General features: G+C 42.4%; 1 protein-coding gene across 2 annotated transcripts in view; it reads right to left on the bottom strand.

Annotated features, from left to right (window-relative positions):
- Positions 1-6,225: 6,225 nt before the first annotated feature.
- The window catches only part of TRAPPC6B (trafficking protein particle complex 6B), a 14,359-nt gene continuing 1,498 nt past the window's right edge, over positions 6,226-19,086 (bottom strand). Inside the window, exons 2-6 of one of the 2 annotated variants that reach the window (XM_018564886.1) lie at positions 14,488-14,555; positions 12,570-12,687; positions 11,388-11,471; positions 7,908-8,001; positions 6,226-6,600 (exon numbers count right to left, since the gene is read on the bottom strand). In XM_018564886.1, coding sequence (XP_018420388.1) covers positions 6,569-6,600; positions 7,908-8,001; positions 11,388-11,471; positions 12,570-12,687; positions 14,488-14,555 — 396 coding nt within the window. In that variant the 3' untranslated portion in view covers positions 6,226-6,568. The remainder of the gene's footprint in view (positions 6,601-7,907; positions 8,002-11,387; positions 11,472-12,569; positions 12,688-14,487; positions 14,556-19,086) is intronic. The other variant, XM_018564887.1, reaches the window with a different exon arrangement.

The raw sequence follows: 19,086 nt of genomic DNA, 5'->3' as shown, positions 1-19,086 counted from the left end.
GAAATTAGGCTAAAAAAAAAAAAAAGAATCAGGAACGTGGCATACTGAGGGGTTGATGCATAAAACCTCCTCCCACAATATAGTTGAGTGAATGCCATTTGCACAGCATTACTGCCACTAGATGGAGTTGAGGAGCATAGAAATTTATTGTGCTCCTTGGCTCCATCTAGTGGTAGTAATGTTGTGTACGTGGCATTTGCTCAGCTATATGCTGGGTGCAAGTTTAATATATCAGCCCCCTATTGTATTTGACACCCAGTGAAATGCTCCCTTACATTGGTGGTCAGTGAGAAAAAAATGTTCCTTACATTGGTGGTCAGTGAGAAAAATGTTTTCCTTACATTGGTGGTCAGTGAGAAAAATGTTTTCCTTACATTGGTGGTCAGTGAGAAAAATGTTTTCCTTACATTGGTGGTCAGTGAGAAAAATGTTTTCCTTACATTGGTGGTCAGTGAGAGAAATGTTCCTTACATTGGTGGTCAGTGGGAAGAATGTTCCTTACATTGGTGGTCAGTGGGAAGAATGTTCCTTACATTGGTGGTCAGTGAGAAAAATGTTCCTTACATTGGTGGTCAGTGGGAAGAATGTTCCTTACATTGGTGGTCAGTGAGAAAAATGTTTTCCTTACATTGGTGGTCAGTGAGAAAAATGTTCCTTACATTGGTGGTCAGTGGGAAGAATGTTCCTTACATTGGTGGTCAGTGAGAAAAATGTTTTCCTTACATTGGTGGTCAGTGAGAAAAATGTTTTCCTTACATTGGTGGTCAGTGAGAGAAATGTTCCTTACATTGGTGGTCAGTGGGAAGAGCACCTCTTACAATGGTGGTCAGTCAAAAGATTGCCCCGCTTAAAGAAAGTTTATTGGTGTCAGTGGGTACTTAGATGAAAAGCAAAATATTGTTTGTCGTTCAAGGAACCCCTAGTAACCTATGGGGTAACTCTAGGGTTGGATGTAACCCTCGTTGAGAAAGGCTGGTCTAGAATATATCTAAATATAAAAACCATTAACAAAATGTTCCTAAAGTTATATGTGAAGTTTCTAATGGACTGAACTTAGGCAGGTTTAGGGCGTGTGCCAACAGGCTTTTGTTCGCTTCAGGTGGGTATTGTATACCCATACAAATCTATAGGTATGCAAAACCCCTTTGAAGCAGGACAGAAGGAGGACACCTGTCAATGAATTCTGAAAGACCTCAAAAGCTTCTCAAACTGATGCCATTGACACAACAAGCCCGAAGCTCCTCGACACAAGCCCTTTATTAATAAGCACAAACAGCAATGATGACGTGGAGTAACCCATAACCACTGATCAGATTTAGGTTTATTGAAGTCAGATTAAAATAAGATAGATTCTGATTAGCCGGTACCTAGGGATGCATCAATACCGTTTTTTCAGTATCGAGTGGCATGGAGACAGCTTCCTGGGCAATCAGGAAGCCGAGCAGCGGGTAACGACATGCTGCCCGGCTTTCTGATTGCCCAGGAAGCCGGCTCCATATTGTTCGGGAAACCGGCTACCCAGCCGATCAGCATTGAGCCGGCTTCCTGGCCAATCAGGAAGCCAGGGGGCGAGTAATGACCCACTTTTAGAAACAAGAGTAATGACCCACCTCTCGGCTTCCTGACTGGCCGAGAAGTTGGCTTCATGCTGATTGGCCGGGAAGCTGGCTTCCCAGCAAAGCGGCAAGGAGTACTAGTATCGGTATCAGTGCATCCCTACAGATAAGGGTTGCTGTACCTTGCCCATTGTTTACTAGCTTGATGAACAAAGTTGAAGATGTTTTACTTCTTATCCGAAAGTAGAGGTTATCTAGATAAATGTTTTACAGAAAACTGCACCACCATACCTTAATTTCCTATCATGACGACTTTTTCCATGCTGTCTGGAGCGCTCTTTTCCTTGGTATTCTATGCAGAAAAGCTCCCAGTAGCAAGAACAATAAAATCCCAGTAAAAAAAAACAAAACAAAAAACACCTTTTTCTAAATGTATAAACAGCATTTTTTAACTTTACACCTTGTTTTCTGTTTCTGAATTTCAATGCACAAATCATTTCAGGATACAAAAAACACCATTACACAAATCCCAACATGCATTATAAAGCTGATTATTAGTACACAATAACAGGTTAACACCCCAAATATAAAAAATATACTGAGCCACTATCACGCAGTGAAACATAAAATTATCGGCCTGTAAACTATTTTGTTCTTCGGCAGGAAGGTACAATGAAAATGAAGCGTTTATAAATATAGACGCATAGCGGTCAATGCATTAGCTTGTGAGTGAGAGCTCACTGATCTGATGTTGGAAGTTGCTTGCTGTATGTTATTTAGGCATCGTTTTTTTATGCCAGGGCTCAGGGTTCTGCCAGTCAGCGCTGGCAGATCGGAGCGGGGAGAGGGGAATCCAGCCCTCCCCCTGTCACGGCAGAGAGCCGTGACAGGATCGAGAGGTGAGCGAACCTGGTATGTGTTCGCTCACCTCCCGATCTACTGAGCCGACCTGTGACAGTCTCATTGTCACAGGTCGGCTAGAACTACGAGGTGAGTGGAAATCACTCATCTCATAGTTCTCCTTTTACTTTTCAAGTGAACGTGGGACAACCCTTTTAAAATTCCCTAAATTCCACCAAGTATGCTATTTAAACATGGCTCACAAGCCAAACCACAGTTCCACCAGTTACGCAGTGGCCCCAATGTCCTGCAGCGCCTTCTACCTGTAATCTTGGATCCTGTGGTAGAGCTGCAGGTGGATGGGACCCAAAGGTGCATAATGCAACTGAACCAGTAGAGTGGGGGTGGAAGGAGAGCAAAGGGGCCTGCGAGCACACCCGCTTTGCTCCAAGGTAAATTGAGTGGAGTTAGCTTTTAATTACAGAGCACAGCCATGCCAAAATAGTTACATGTAGAAATGAAAAGAAGAAGTAATGTATCTAAGATATTATACATATGTGCAAGTATATATATTGTAGGTCTACTGCTGGTCGTACACACACACATTCATTTTTAACCTATTGACTTTTCAATACGATTATTTAACAATCAGGTGCAATCAGAAGCTGTTGGTTGTCTCATTGAAAATGATCACTTTGTGTTTCCTTCGATTATTTGGATCAGCAGGAATTTTTACAAATATTGCCCCTCCCCTTTGAATTGAAATTGATTGAAATACTGTCCAGACACACAATTTCTTGACGCTCACAATTTAAGATTAATTCAGAATATATGATGACCAGTGAAACGTCTTCAAGAAAAATACAGCAAGTCCAGTTGCCTTGACTTATTTTTTTACAGATATATGATGCAAAGTTTACCTTGATCTGCTCAGTGGTCTTCCCTGTGTTTCACAGAACAATTAGAGACCCCTGTCATTACCCAAAGAAATCCTAACAGTTCCCTACATTAGAAACCCATGCTAATGATCAATTCTCTGTTGAAGCACTCTTAGAGCCTTTGCCAGAAACTTCCAGGAGTACTGAAAGCCTGTGCCCCCATCCAATGACCTCTACATCACAGGTATATGTCCTGTAGTCATAAAGGTGCAAAAGCACATCATGCCATATGCATCTGACTGTCTCAGAAATGCCAAATGCTGAAGATTCTAACAGTGCTTGAACAGAATGAAGATCAGCGGCACCGGCTACTGAAGGGGTGAGTACAATACCTCCTTCTTTTGCAAGGAACATTGATGGTACTGATGACTGTCGCTTTAAAAAGGAGAACTATGGGGTTCTATCTTTTTTTTCTTAATGCATTCCTTAGGCTAAATAAGTAAATAATGTAATTTACTCTAATTAGCCAAAATGCACAGTAAGGCTGTAAAACCTTATTTAAGGTGGTGGGCGGGGCTAAGCGCCGCAATGTAAGTCCATATATGGTAAATGATGTCAGCAGGGATCTCCAGTGACATCATTTACCATATATGGATCCGATCACCAGGGATCTCCAGTGACATCATTTACCATATATGGACTTTCCCATTTGTAGTAAATGCTGAAGAGAGAGAGAGAGAGAGAGAGAGAGCTCCTTCCCCTCTGTCAACAGCGATCCACGATCATTTTAGTATGTCAGTGTCAGCAGGGAGAGAGAGGGGGGAAGGAGCTGGCACACGGGGACGTGCAGGTAAGGAGAGAGCTGCTGCGCATGTCCATATATTCGTGGACGTGCAGCAGCTCTCAAGAATCACTGTCAGTCATCAGTGGGGAGGATCCCGTCAGATACGTCGGGATGTCTTCTCATTGCGGCCTTAGCCCCGCCCCACCACCTTAAATAAGGTTTTACAGCCTTACTGTGCATTTTGGCTAATTAGAGTAAATTACATTATTTACTTATTTAGCCTAAGGAATGCATTAAGAAAAAAAGATAGAACCCCATAGTTCTCCTTTAAGGGAGGAAAAAAGGAGTGAATAAAATAACCAGTTCAAAAAAAATGTGATAGAACCATTTGGCAGTGCTCACTGAACCTAAATGAGGATTACCACAGGCATAAGAAAAGTGTCTGAAGCCTTATGTACAAAACAACCTCTCTTCCAACTAGCTCCAGTCACCCCCATGCAAAAAAAAAAGTATCTGAAGGATGAAAAGTACTTGTTGGAAATAGCAACCATTTAGATTCTCATTCACTCACGCAGTGCTGCAAACAAGAAAGTTCGAGTCTGGTTCCCTTTAAAGAAAACATTGTGTATCAAGCCCATAGTATCTAAAATGATGAAATTGCAGAAGTGTTTGAATACCATATAGCTACAGAATATTTAAGGGTCTCATGTCATGACCATTCGTGGGGATAAGGACTCCGGTCAACCAGTAACTACATTAGAAAATCAATGGAGTAAACACTATAAAACATGATTTCATACTTCATTCTTCTACGAAGGTTGTGTAATATTTGGGGTCATTCATAATTAGAACAAGTAAAACAGAGTCAACTTAAGTCATACGTTGATCGTGTACAATTTTTCTATTTTCTGCAATATTATGCAAACTACCCACTGAGGAACTTAAGGCAACCTCCTGAGCCTCCCTATTGGTCCATAAGGCCAAACATTTTAGTGAAGGACCAATAGTAAGGCACACATAGGGGCAGCACTGACTTCACCTTCTAAAGCCAATATTTGCAAATCACAGTGTTCCAAAGTTTGGATCTGTCAGGGAGCTCTATAAAAGGTACAAGTCAAATTAAACAGGTACCTCAAGGTGTATTTATTGGATTTATACTAAATGCTTTAGAACTTTATACCATCATTGGGTTTTTTTTAAAGGATAAGTTCAAATTTTGCAAAAATTAAAGAAATGCATAATTAATAATATATTAAAAATATGCTTTTTCTTTTTAATATTTGCATTCAAGCCTGGAAAGCATTGCAATTGTGCAAAGCTCAGGCTTCTGCATATCTTCAAACTGGCAGAGCTCATACTGAGGTTTGAGGACGGCTGGACGCCGTTTGGAGGTGATTTAATGCAGTTGGTAGTCCTTCCCCCCATCTCTCCTAACTGAAACTCCGTACCCCCGTACGAGCTCTGCCAGATTGAAAATAAACAGAAGCCAGAGCTTTGCAGCGGTGATCGAGTGATCACAATTGGAATGCTTTCCACACTTGAATGCAAATATTAAGGAAATTGATATTTTTTTAAATATATTATTAATTATGCATTTCTTTAATTTTTGCAACAGCTGAACTTATGCTTTAAAACACCAAGCGTGCATAAATCTGAGGTGTACATCAATCCATAAGAAGCAATTCAAATGTATCTTAGATGGGGCAGCTTAAAGTATAACTCCACTTTTGTTTTCTTAAAAAAGGTCCAAAAATTAACAACTCATTCTCCCAATCCGGTGATACCATCTGCATTTTTCATAGGAGCTGGCCATCTTCTGGGCTGAATGGCTGCCAGTACTCCTGGACTAAGTGGTGCGTCATTACATGAGCACTGCTCAGTCCAGCAGGAGGGATGGGAAGAACCTATGACATCACTGGGCTGGCAAGAAGACTGCAGGATTGAAGGTATATATAAAGTTATTTAAAAAATAAAAAATAAACATTGAGTGAAGTGGGGGGCTTGAGTCTCACTTTAATGAAAGATTAATTTCTGATTGGCTGGAATGGACTACTGTACACTGCACCCTTTCTTTTTATTCAATGTATCACTCCCCAAATTCAAGCACAAGCTTAAAAGTTAATACGTATTTTAGTTACTTAAAATGTAATAAAATCCACAAATAAGCTAAATATACCCATCACCGGGCGACAAGACTTGGCGATGACTCTTCCTCATTTGTGGTCCATGTCGAAGTTTCATGTAGTGAAGTCTCCTTTGTTTTTAAAGCTCTATGTTATTGTGGTAATATTGTAGTGTATGTTCCATAAAACAACCACAATAAGTATAATATCCAATGACACACTATAAAGATCGAAGACTTTCACATGCAGACGGACAAGCCATGTAGCTTCAGAAGACACAAGCAACATAAGGGTAAGTAGAAGGTCTGTGATCTGAAGTTGTAGTCCCTTGATGGTTAAGATTAAGTATACAGTCAGTCATTTAAATGTGTGACATTCATCCTTGTGCTACAATTTCTGAATCATCACCTGGAATTTACCTATAAAAGAAAGAAAACATGATTATTGATACGCTCCCGCATTCTGATGTATAATTATAATAAACTCAACATCTGCCTATGAATATTATGGAACTGTCGTGTGAGCACTGTTGTATAATCCTGGTGAGGTGATGCAGAGCACTGGTGTCCAACCAGTTTAACATTTGAAATAATGGCACTTAATGATTATCATTATTATCCAGCTCTGCCATTACACTGCTAATGATTTATGCAGAATGGTGATGAAGACCACACGTCACTCAATTGACTGCTGTATTCATAAGTCAGTTAAAATGAAAATTGGCCAGCACCTAAAGATGACTGCGCTTATGTTTAGAGCCAGTTCTCGAACTATAGAATGCCCCAAAACACTCCATTAAAGCTTTAGTCCACCCTAAGGTCTCATTCACATGAGAAAAAGCCGGCACGTACAGCTCCGTACTGTGTGCACGGCCGTATCGAGCAGCTCCCAGGAAGGACAGCTGCTGCGTGCGATTAGTACGCAGCCACTGTCCCTCTCTATGGGAGTACGTGGCCGTACGCCGCCCTACGCTACCCCCAAGTGCAGGTCCGTGCGGGTGTCCTGGCGTGGCGGTTCCCTGCAGGGATTCCCCCCCTCCCCTGTCCGAACCTCCAGCGCTGAATGGCGGAACGGACGGGGGAGGGGGCGGGTACAGCAGGCTCTGCCTCTAGATAGGCAGAGCCAGCTGTCACTCACGCAGCTGGGTGGATCCAGACAGTATTGTCGAGATCCGTCCCGGCTGCGGCATCTCAGTATACCACAAGCTGTAGCTCGCGGTATACTGAGCTTTGGGTGATTGGAGGACGCTAGTTTGTGTCCTCCCGTTACCCTTAGGAGAACTATGGGGAAAAGCCATGACCTCATAGTTCTCCTTTAAAGGTTTTAGAAGCATTGTATGTTAATGAAAAGAAGCTCAGAGTGCTCCTATTATTTCTATGGAGACAGGCAGTTGCCCGTCACTTTGAAATTGAGAAGTAGAGAAGTTCCAAAGGTCTCCTACACAGACACAAGGTATGACATATTTAAAAAAAAAAAAAAGATACACATTTGTCAGTATGCTGTGTGAATAAATACACATAACAAATATAGAGGGCTTTTCTGAAATTTGACTGAAAAAGTGGAAATGTACTTCAATTGTTTTCAAAGACGGATCGTGAGTATTAAAATGCCTCCCTGCTTCTTAACAATTAATTTGCAGATAGGTTACATTTAAAGACCTTTCAGCTAGAGCGATTTTGTTCAAACAATACTTTAAAAATAGATAGTTTTGAATAAGCATACTCACAAGCTGGCATTACTGAGACTTCCGCTGTTACAATGCTTCTTATTCCTAAATTAGATAATCCTCCTCGGATTAATCCGCAAGTAAACGCCAAATACTGCAAGAGGTAATATGACAGTTAGATGAGCCATTGTACAGATTTTCCTTAAAGAGGCCCGTCTCCAGACCATTCATTAACAAAAACCTTCCCGTAAGATTATGCACTGCCCAGCAAAAAAAAAAAGAGTCATCACCTGGATTTCGGGTAGTGTTATGATCTGGGGTTGCTTCAGTTGGTCAGGTCTTGGTTTAGCAACGTTATGTCCCCCCAAAAAATGAGGTCAGCTGCCTACCTGAATATACTGAGGGCTTGTTCACACCAAGCGCGTTCCAGGAGCAGAGCAGAGCAGTTACAGACCGGATCAAAACTGCGTCCAATGTATTCTCATGGTATTTTGGGCTCTAGTTCACACCGCAGTGTTCAGTTCCAGAGCATGTAAAAAAACTGCTCTGGAACGCATCAAAAACGCATGCAAACCCACTGGAATGCACTGAAAGCCAATTTTAAACTAAAGCAAAACAAACAAAAAAACACACTGCACTGCGTGTGCAGAAACTCATGCAGATCTGGTCTGCATTTGGTGTGAACAAGCCCTATATGACCAGGTTTTTCCATCAAATGGATTTTTTCTTCCCTGATGGCACGGCATATTCCAAGATGACAATGACAGGATTCATCGGGCCCAAATTGTAAAATAGAGGTTCAAGGAGCATGAGACATCATTTTTACACATGGATTGGCCACCACAAAATCCCTTAAACCTTAACCTTATTGTAAATCTTTGGGATGGGCTGGAGAAGACTTTACACAGAGGTCCGACTCTCCCATCATCACTACAAGATCCTGGTGAAAAATGATTGCAACTCTGAATGGAAACAAATTATGTCATGGTGAATGCGTACCGTAATGGAAGCTAAAGGTGGTCCAATTAAATATTAGAGTGTGCGACTCCCAGAGGCAGATGCATGATGAGATTTGTATTTTCTGCATAGATAGAGGAACAGAGTTTGCCTACCCCTGTTCTATAGTACTCCTGTCCGAACTGCTGCATAAAAGGTTATATAGGGATAATAGAGGGGCAGAGGTGCTGAACCAGCAAAGACAGTAATTAGATACTCAGAAGACGAGACATCTATGGACATGCAAAGAGGGAAGGGGGGAGAGCTAAGGAACCAACTCCTCCTGGAATAGTCACACTCTTTAGCAGTTCAAAAAGCACATTGCAAGTGAATAAAAAGTTTACGGAAAAGAAAATGATTGCAAGTAAGTTTTTCCAAATTCTTGATTTGTGTGTGCTTTTACCAGCAATTTAACTTGGTGACAAGTCTCTTTAATAGATATAAATTGTCACAATGTAAATCACAGGAGTGATGGACATCCTGCTTTAAATATGGAACAATTTGATTGCCATGTAAACTCATCAGGTAAAAGCAACATAATGATCTAATTTACCAACGAATCAAAATACTGTCTTTTCCTCCCCTGAGATGATGTGCATGGTCACATGTCCTGGTCACATTTGCCAGAGTTCCAGGAAATAAAGGGAGATCAATCTACCCTTAGCAAAATGGCCACTGTCTGAAGACTGGGAAAGAAAAGAGAAATAAGGAATGCAAAGAATACAAAGCCGGCAATTTTCTAGAAGTATCTGTTTGTAGATTGTCATTACTAAACATCTCTAAAAGGTGTGTTTGTTGTTTTTTCAAAGATATGGGTAAAAGTTGCTCTTTACGTTTTCCAAAGAAAAGTAGAAAACGGCTAAATATATCTTCTGAGCTGCAAAAAAGATCCATTGCCCGAGTGCTGACAATGTAAAGTTTTTAAAAGCCTAAATGGTATGTTGATTAAAGTTGACCTGGATGTAAAAAGTGGAGATTTGCTATGTTTTAGAGAAGATTTGGAAATATTGATTGTCCCCAAGCAGTATGCTAAAAATTCAACTTTTTGTCTTAAATTCCTCTGGAAAAACAGCCCTACAACGTCTTGGTATGTGAGGGTTCCTAGGCACTCCTGTGTCTACAGCCTCATAGCAGTATATCTGCAGTGTGACATCTAAGGCACTGCTGCCTCCGACTTCTAGTTTCAGGATATTTAGAATGAGATTTGGTGATGCCACTACTGTGCTGCTCACTGTTCCGTTTGCTGGAGGCTCTGACATGAGGAAGCAAAGCCCTGCCTCTACCAAGATGTCCGCCTCCATACAGTGACACAGTGCAGAGCCAGGAATGGTAAGTCAGTACTGGTATAAAGATCAGTTGCAGGAAGACCACAGGCAAAACTGGTCACTACTCCCTTGCCCTCCACCTGTCTTTGTTGACAGTTCTACAGTGCAGATTCTAAAAAAAAAAAAAAAAAAAACCCAATCCTATTTAGTTTTTTTGGGCCTAGTAAAAAAAAAAAAAAAAAAAGCCCAATTCCATTTAGTCTTCTTGGGCCTAGTAGACAACCAGTCTACTTGAAAGCCTGGAGGGAGGTGGCTTCCATTAGGGCCTATAGAGAATAAGTCAAGGATGCATGCAACGTCATGGCCACACTGACTTGAAGAGGACAGGACACCACCCAACCTGGTCTAGGCCACAAATTCAACATTGGGTCACCAGCTGATCTCATGGCATGGGAAGGGTGAGAGGAAGCTACTGCTTATCATAGTTGGAAGTATAGCTATGATTTAATACTACAGCATTTATGTTTCTTTGTACTCATTCATTGTTGAGTGCGCCTTCCTAACAAAGGTAATACCATTAAAAGGAACATCATGTACATATTGTAAACTGTACTCAGTACAACGCTGCAGTCTGAAAAAATAGTTGAGCATCTCTTGCACAAAAATGATTTCCTTTTCAGCATGGAATGTATTCCCCATATCAAACTGCTAACCTAAGCATAAAGAGCCCGGCTCAAAGTGAACCTAACCTAGCCTAAAATATTTCATAGTATCCAACAGTGCCGCCACCTTCCGATACTTGCAAGTAGCTGTGTGGATGAAACCTTGTGTCCCTGTGTAGCCCATTAATCTGCTGTTTCTCCATTCATTGTCCAGTCATAGGATAGGGTAAGGGACCTGTAAGTTGAAGTCAAACTGCATCAGGGATCAGGTTCCCTCCTTTACCAGGCTGAGCTGTGTAAATGCCAGGACTGCACGGACATAAACACAAATCCTTTGGCAGGTAAAACAGCTCTCATATACGGATTTCATCTGTATGTTCAGCTGTCAGTCTAGAGTTCGGCTTTAAATTGTACCTTAAACTTAAAAATCGACCCGATTCCAAAGACACGGTGTATCGGGAGCCATTTTCAATATCGTACTGTTGCTCAACAGAAAACACAACTATTAATCAGCAGTAATAAAGGTGAGACACAAAAAGTTGCCGAGTACAAAGATTACAAATAAGACGTGTAGCATTTACTAAGCACAGACTAATCAGACCTGAAATGACCTTTACCTTAGGTGCATGTTCCATATACTGTTTTCCTGCAGACATTTGCGTTATGAGACGGAATTTGTTGTCCTGAAGCACATAGATTCCCTATGACAAAGTGTAATGATGAGCGGAGATATACCACAAGGACACACAAACAGTATACAACCTGCGAGAAATTATTAGAGTGGAAGAAGTATGGGCCTATATGAGAGAACAATTAGTGCAAGTCACATGGTACTGTAATATTCATTCCACCACTGAGTATATTAGATTAAAATTACTGAGGCTCCAGAATGCCATAGTACAGGGATAGGGAACCTCGGCACTCCAGCTGTACTGAAATTACAAATCCTATCATACCTCTGCCTCTAGGAGTCATGCCTGTGGCTGTCAAGAGTCTTGCAAAGCTTCATGGGGCTTGTAGTTTGACAGCAGCGAGTGCCAAGGTTGCCTAACCCTGTCATATTACAACAGCTGGAGTGCTGAGGTTGCCTACCCCTGTCATAGTACAACAGCTGGACTGCTGAGGTTGCCTATGTTTTTGGAGACATCAGCAGTGTAACTACTTCAATTTAATTGATATTTTAGCCTCTTGCAGTCTACTGTACCGTCTGTACAGCAGAGCTCATAGAGGGGGAGGGAGAAGCAACACAAGGTGCCAATCAGATGTGCTGCAGTGCAAGGAGCATGCCAACAGAAGAGACCAGAGTAAAAGATGAGCTCATCAGTCTGCTGCTTCTCCTTTCATTTTGTGGTCACGAAGTTTGGGTGGAGAGGAGACCTGTAAGTGAAAGTGTAACTGCAGCGGAAAAAGATCAGACCCCTTTCTTACTAAACAGGGCTGTGCTGCGGGGCAGAGCTGTGTAAATTCCAGGACTTGATGGGCAGAAATCCAAATAAATTATCAGGAAAAACAACTCTCATATATGTATTTTATCTGTGTAGCAGTTTGCTTGGGAATACAGCTTCAAATGGCTACATTAGGAATGTCTGATCCCCTTGCTGCTACCACAGTGTCTGGAAAGTTTAGAATGAGGCTGTTATATGTGCGCAAATATCAGCACTTGGGTTTTCCACTTGTGTATGACGTCGCTTGTTACCCAGCCGGAGCATGAAATGTGTACTCTTCCAGTCTAAGCAAACAGACAGAGCTCATAGCAGAGAATTACCCAACAAGGATGAGTGTTGGCCCTTGTGTCTCACCTGGTGATTGGTCCGCAGGTTATCAATTTGTTTTCTGAATACTGTAGTCCAGAAGTCTTTGCAGACAAACTTCATGATGTCTAATTCATCTTTGAACCTTGCGGTGTCTTTGGTAAACCTGATAGGAAGGAACAGTGGATTCATTTTAGCAATACATATTTCTGGATGGGAGCAAGGAGCACTGGATGTAACAGTTTGATCGTACACTGAAATGAGAAGCATATACATTTTTATCCCTCAGCTGGAAAACATTTCAGCAGAAGTATAAACCACAACCTCAGAGTTCTTAGTAGAGTTGTGGAAGCAGAACTGCTGTTTTTTCCCTGAATCAATCATTGTTGACACTATGCAAACAGACACTTTCAAATGTGCCGAGACTTCATTACTAAAATATGATAATTATATGTTCTTACAGGCAGCCTATTCCAGCCTTGTGAGATCCCATCAGAAAAATATAAAGCACTTTGCTTTCTAATATGACAATACATAAAACAATCAGTGCTTCTAGCTTGAAACTTTGAATCTAAATAATTATATTAGTTGTTCAGACACTGTGCTAGTTATAGATAAGGATGGGATCGGGCGTGTTCGCAGCTCCATGTGCCGAGCCAGCCAGCCAGCAAGCTGACAGCACCAATCACAGGTACTGAGACATTTTCCCGGTCCGCAGCTGCAGAAATCGGGAAATGTCTCAGTGCCTGTGATAAAGAGACCCAGTCACGCTTGTGCTTTGTTCCTATTAAAAATGCCAATTCCACCAAAAGCTAACTATAGGCGGGGGGGGGGAACTAATACGCCATTTTACTTATAAACCTTGCCAACCTCATAGGTACATTAAATGGTTAGGCTATGTTAAACTGATATTCCAGTTTCTGGTGGATATTAGATAGTGTCAGGGGCGTACCCATAATGAGGCAGCATGAGGCAGTAGCTGGGCCGACTAACAGCCCCTGAATCTCCTCGCCCGACACCTCGGCAGGCCACTGTCTCCCACACAGGCTTAACACACCGCTCCCCCCTTCTCCTGGCCGCCTCAGGCAGCGAATAACGTAGGGACAGCCCTGAATAGGGAAACCACCTACCCTAAGTTTCTCGGGGACTCTATTGGTGAGATTGCTTCTCTTGAGTTCCTGGATCTGCACACCGGTTGCAGACATTCTGAAGAGTCCCCACTTCCCTTGTTGGACTGTTTTATTCTTTTAAAGTATAGAAAATGTAACAAGAGAAGCTGCTGGAACATAGAGAAGTGAATGGGCACAGAAGCCACGGGGGGTGGGGGCACACAGATTTGGGGTAAATGGTAGTGGGATCTCATTGTTGGGGAATCTATGACGTATAGAACAAGACAAGTGGGCAAGCACCAAGTTGGGATATCTGATAAAGAGATCTTACCTTTGGAGTATCCAAGACGTATATGAGAAGCCATGAGCTAACAACCCAACCAGAATCCATTACTAAAAGATCACTTTTAGGTGGATTTACACATTAAAACGTCAGCAGGTTCGGAAAAAATTAATCATCCAATTTAACCCCATTGTGACCACTTGCATACATAGAACGTCATTGGCAGCGGTCCCGTTTAAACAGACTCCCAGCGACTACTTGGTTTACAATTGTAAAGCCGGCTGCTAGCTTTACAATAGAAGTGATTCTGGCGGCTCAACTGCAGCCAAATCGCTTCTATGGACCAGTAAAGTGCCCGCCCTTCCCCCTGGCATGTTTCCTGGGGTTCGCTGCCCCAGGACTGGCATGACGTGCAACATATAATTTTGCAAGTGCCACCATTTTATTCTACAGGGTGTTGGTGTTGGAAATGTGGATTATATCATGTGTGCAAAAAAAACGAAAAAAAGGCCATGGCAGCAAAAGGGTCCTCATGGGGTTAATTATGTTTAAAAGATGTCAAATCAGTGCTTACCTCTCTATCAATCCCTGCCCAACACGAAACCCCATGCTCTCCAACTTAGTGATGCACCTTCCATTCTCCTGCAAGAGAAAACATTGTAGATAAAACCTATGTACACAAAAAAAAAAAGATATTTAAAAGACATGCAATCTTCGAATGGACATTTTTTAAATCTGTTATACACATTATGGCCAAAGGTTTGTGGACACCTGACCATGGCCCCTACATATGGCCAAACGTATGTGGACACCCCTCCAAATAATTGTGTTTAGATGTTTCAAGTGAAGGGTACACTAAATGTTACGTGTACACAAAGACTTTTTAGGCAATTGTGGGCTTCCAGTCTGGTGGCAACAGTTTGGGGAAGTCCCAGAGAATGGCTGTGATGCTGTGCACAAAGCCTGGCCCATAAAGTCATAGTTTGTCTAGCTTGTTGTGGAGGAACCTGAGTGACCTACACAGAGCCCTGACCTGAACCCTATTGAACATCTTTGGGATGATCACAAGCCAGGTCTTCTCCTCCTGTATAAGTACCTGACCCCACAAATGCTCTTTTGGCTGAATGAGCTCAAATTCCCAAAAGGCATGCCAACATATTGTGGAAAACCCTCCCAGAAGACTGGAGGCTGTTAAGCCTCAAATGGGGAATGCACTCCATATTTATGCCCATAATATGGTTTTGGAATCGAATGTCCGACAAGCTCATATAGCTTTAAAAGGTCAGGTGTCCACAAACTTTGGCCCCACAGTGTATATACACACACGTGGATCAGTATATATTTCAAAGTGCCACCTAAATTAGGACCCGGAGACTGCCAGATGACCGCGCTCGGAGCGCCGCACACCGGAGCAGCAGTGACGCGACGCTCGGCGAGGTAAGTAAGAAGACGCGCTGGCGCTGACTCGAGTATAAGCCGAGGGGGCACTTTTCACCCAAAAAAATGGGCTGAAAATCTCGGCTTATACTCGAGTATATACGGTAGAAGATACAAGAACTGACCACATATAAAAAGAGAAGAAATACTATTGCTACATTTTATTCTACCTAATGTTGTGTTTACTCGGCAAGCCTAAAAAACCAGCGACCTTCACAGCCCATTTAATTGCATGTGCTATTATTATGCCTTCTAAAGCAGTGCGTCTCAACCTTTTTTCAGTTATGCACCCTTTAAAAGTATGCACAATCTCTAGGCACCCCAGTCTAAATTGGAGATTGAACTGTGTGTGTGGCCTCTCTAAAATCCGTGCCAGACCCTTATCCCAGATGGGGACCAGGTATGGATTTTAAGGGGAGGCCCCGTACAAAAACCCTACCATGACAGCAGGGGCCACAGCTGCAGGAAGCAGAGCAGCCCTAGATGGAGGAAAACATCTGTCCTTTTCTAAATGTATCCTACCCTGCCTGGAGCAACGTCATTAGTTCCCAGGGTACTGGCGGCAGACATGTCTGCACCATGGAATAGCATAATTCTTATTATTATACAGGATTTATATAGCACCAACAGTTTGTGCAGCGCTTTACAATATAGGGAATACATTACAATCACAATATAATTCAAGACAAGATGGTAAGGAGGGTCCTGCTCGTGAGGGCTTACAATCTAAAAGGGAGGGGCCAGTGATACATGAGGAGGTAGCTGTGTGGGAATGAATTGTATGAGAACGTGATAGTTCAGTGGTTAGTTTGAGGTGGGATAGGCTCCCCTAAAGAGATGAGTCTTAAGGGAATGCTTAAAGGCAGTCAGAGTAGGAGATAGTCACACAGGATGGGGTAAAGTGTTCCACAGGATGGGAGAGACTCTAGAGAAGTCAGGCTGCTGTAAACAAAGCAAGCAGAGTCCTGTCTTCCATTAAGAAGGGAATGTATTAGTCACAGCAGTTCGGATGACCCTACTCCCGAAATTTTTATACCATGCAAGAGTCCTCCCTATCCCCATCCCCTCCTACCGTCTTAGACAATTGCAACGACGTATACTACGTTTTATATGGAATGGATCGATCCCGAGGGTCTCCCAGCTGGTTCTATATAGGAGCAAGGCGAGGGGAGGTCTGGGACTTCCCTCTTTCCACAAATATTACCAGGCTGCTCAGTTAACCCCTTTGACATGTTGGTTTCAGAAAGGTGAAATGCCGCTGTGGGTCTCATTGGAAGCCTATGCTTGCTCCCCAGTAGCCCTCCTCAATCTCCCCTGGTTGCCCCCCAAAATAGGCAGGTCCGTGAATAACCCAATTCTCACACACACTCTAAAAATATGGGACGGATTGCGCCGTCACTTAGGTTGGGTGTCCCCTCATTTACCACTGATGTCCATCCATGGTAACCCAATGTTCCAGCCAGGCTATACTGACCCAGCCGCTTATGCTCATTGGCGTGTCAAATCTCTAAGCTTACTTACAGATTTCTGTTCGGGGACGGGAATTATTACGTTTCCAGAAATCCAAGCCAAACATCGACTGACCCCACGACACACCTTCCAGTTTTTGCAAATTAAACATTTTATTCAAACTCAATTAGACAAGTCATCCCCCCCTCCATCCCTTACCCCATTTGAAGAATTCCTAATTAACGACACTAAGACGACAGGACCTATTTCAGCCCTGTACACTCTGATACTTGAACCCCTACAAACTTCCCTCCCACCCTACACATCCAAATGGGAACAAGACCTGAGTTGTTCTATCCCTGCAGAAACATGGTCCCAAATTTGGATGACAATCTCTCGGAGCTCAGCAAATGTCCAGGCAATTGAAGCCAATTATAAGTTGCTCCTTCGGTGGTATTTGGTACCCATCAGGATCTCCAAAGCCATTCCGTCCTATTCACCAAATTGTTTCAGGGGTTGCCGGGTGGAGGGATCGGTTCATCACATTTGGTGGACTTGCCCCAAAGTGCGGAGATTTTGGCATAGAGTATACCAACTGTTGTACACAGTTACAGGCAAGACATTTCGCAAAGATCCCTTGGAAGCCTTATTACATAAGAAACCATCGGTATGTACTGCTCGGCAACACCGTCTGGTTACATTTATACTTACAGAGGCCAAAAGGGTGATTGCGAGGGCTTGGAGATCCCCCGACATACCATTTGCGGAGGTTAAGCGTAGAGTATCGAGAGTGATGTTCTTCGAGAAGCTAACGGCTCTCCAGAGGGATACTTTGGTGTCATTCCGGAAATTATGGGAACCTTGGATTGAGTCTTACCATCCTCCCTCCTTTGATATGGACTCCTTGATCCTCTGATTGTATCGTAACGGAAGCTCTAAACAATAGATTCTCCCTAACTATCCCATCCCTACTGATCCATTCCACATGCCACCCCCCTCCCCCAATACCCCTTATCACTGTCTGCAAAACCAGTTGCTCTGAATTTATCCTTTGAACCTTATAGTCTCTTACCACAATGTTTTTGTACCTACGCAGTTTACGTTATGTCCTTCTGGATTACCTAATCTGATTGTAGCATTTTATTATGAACAACTGAATGTCGTATGTTCTTTTGATACACCATGGAAAACCACATTGAATGGGCTATTGTAATAATCTTTCTTTGTTCTGCAAAACCAGTTGCTCTGAATTTATCCTTTGAACCTTATAGTCTCTTACCACAATGTTTTTGTACCTACGCAGTTTACGTTATGTCCTTCTGGATTACCTAATCTGATTGTAGCATTTTATTATGAACAACTGAATGTCGTATGTTCTTTTGATACACCATGGAAAACCACATTGAATGTGCTATTGTAATAATCTTTCTTTGTGTTTAAAACAAATAAAAAACCTTTTGAACGAAAAAGAAGGGAATGTATTGCAGGGACAAGTCTATAATTTTGCCACTTTACAGATCACTAGTTCGGCCACATCTGGAGTACGCGGTCCAGTTTTGGTCACCGATACTCAGAAAGGATGTCCTTGAGCTGGAAAAAGTCCAGCGGAGGGCAACCAAACTCATTAAGGGGTTCGAGGACCTGAGCTATGAAACAAGGTTGCTAAAATTAAATATGTTCTCTTTGGAGGTTAGAAGATTAAGGGGGGGCATGATTTTCATGTATAAACTATTCAAGGGTGACAGCAACATTTTGAACAAACTGTTTACGGCTGGCTCCGTAACAAAGACCAGAGGGTTAGCTCCGTAACAAAGACCAGAGCGCACAACCAAAAATTGGTGGAAAAAAAATTTCAACACACAGGGTGAAAGGTGTTCTTCACAGTCAGAGCGGTTAAGGTCTGGAACTCGCTGCTGCAGGAAGTGATTTCAGCTAAGAGTGTGGAATCATTCAAGAAACTGCTGGACGAGTTCCTTGGAGACCATAATATACAGGGGTACAGGTACTCCTAAGAGCAAAATCATACATGGACACATACACACTCACACTCCAACTCAAACATAAATGCACAATGCACACACACAATAGGTTGGACTTGATGGACTTATGTCTTTATTCAACCTCAAAGAGAAATTATGTTTGAAATTTGCAATCATAATTTACAATCTGAAAGCAACTGGAACATCATGTTGTCCCCAAAAAGGTCACTTTATCTGTAATGACATGCTTTGCCTGGTTTTCCATATTTAACCCACTTTATCCTTAATTAAAAAAAAAGTCTGGAATA

The sequence above is a fragment of the Nanorana parkeri genome, unplaced genomic scaffold (genome assembly GCF_000935625.1).
Source record: "Nanorana parkeri isolate BGI_ZX_2015 unplaced genomic scaffold, ASM93562v1 scaffold791, whole genome shotgun sequence".
Classification (NCBI taxonomy): Eukaryota; Metazoa; Chordata; class Amphibia; order Anura; family Dicroglossidae; genus Nanorana; species Nanorana parkeri.
Note: the sequence above shows the minus strand (reverse complement) of the source record. Positions and strands in the feature narration are given on the sequence as shown.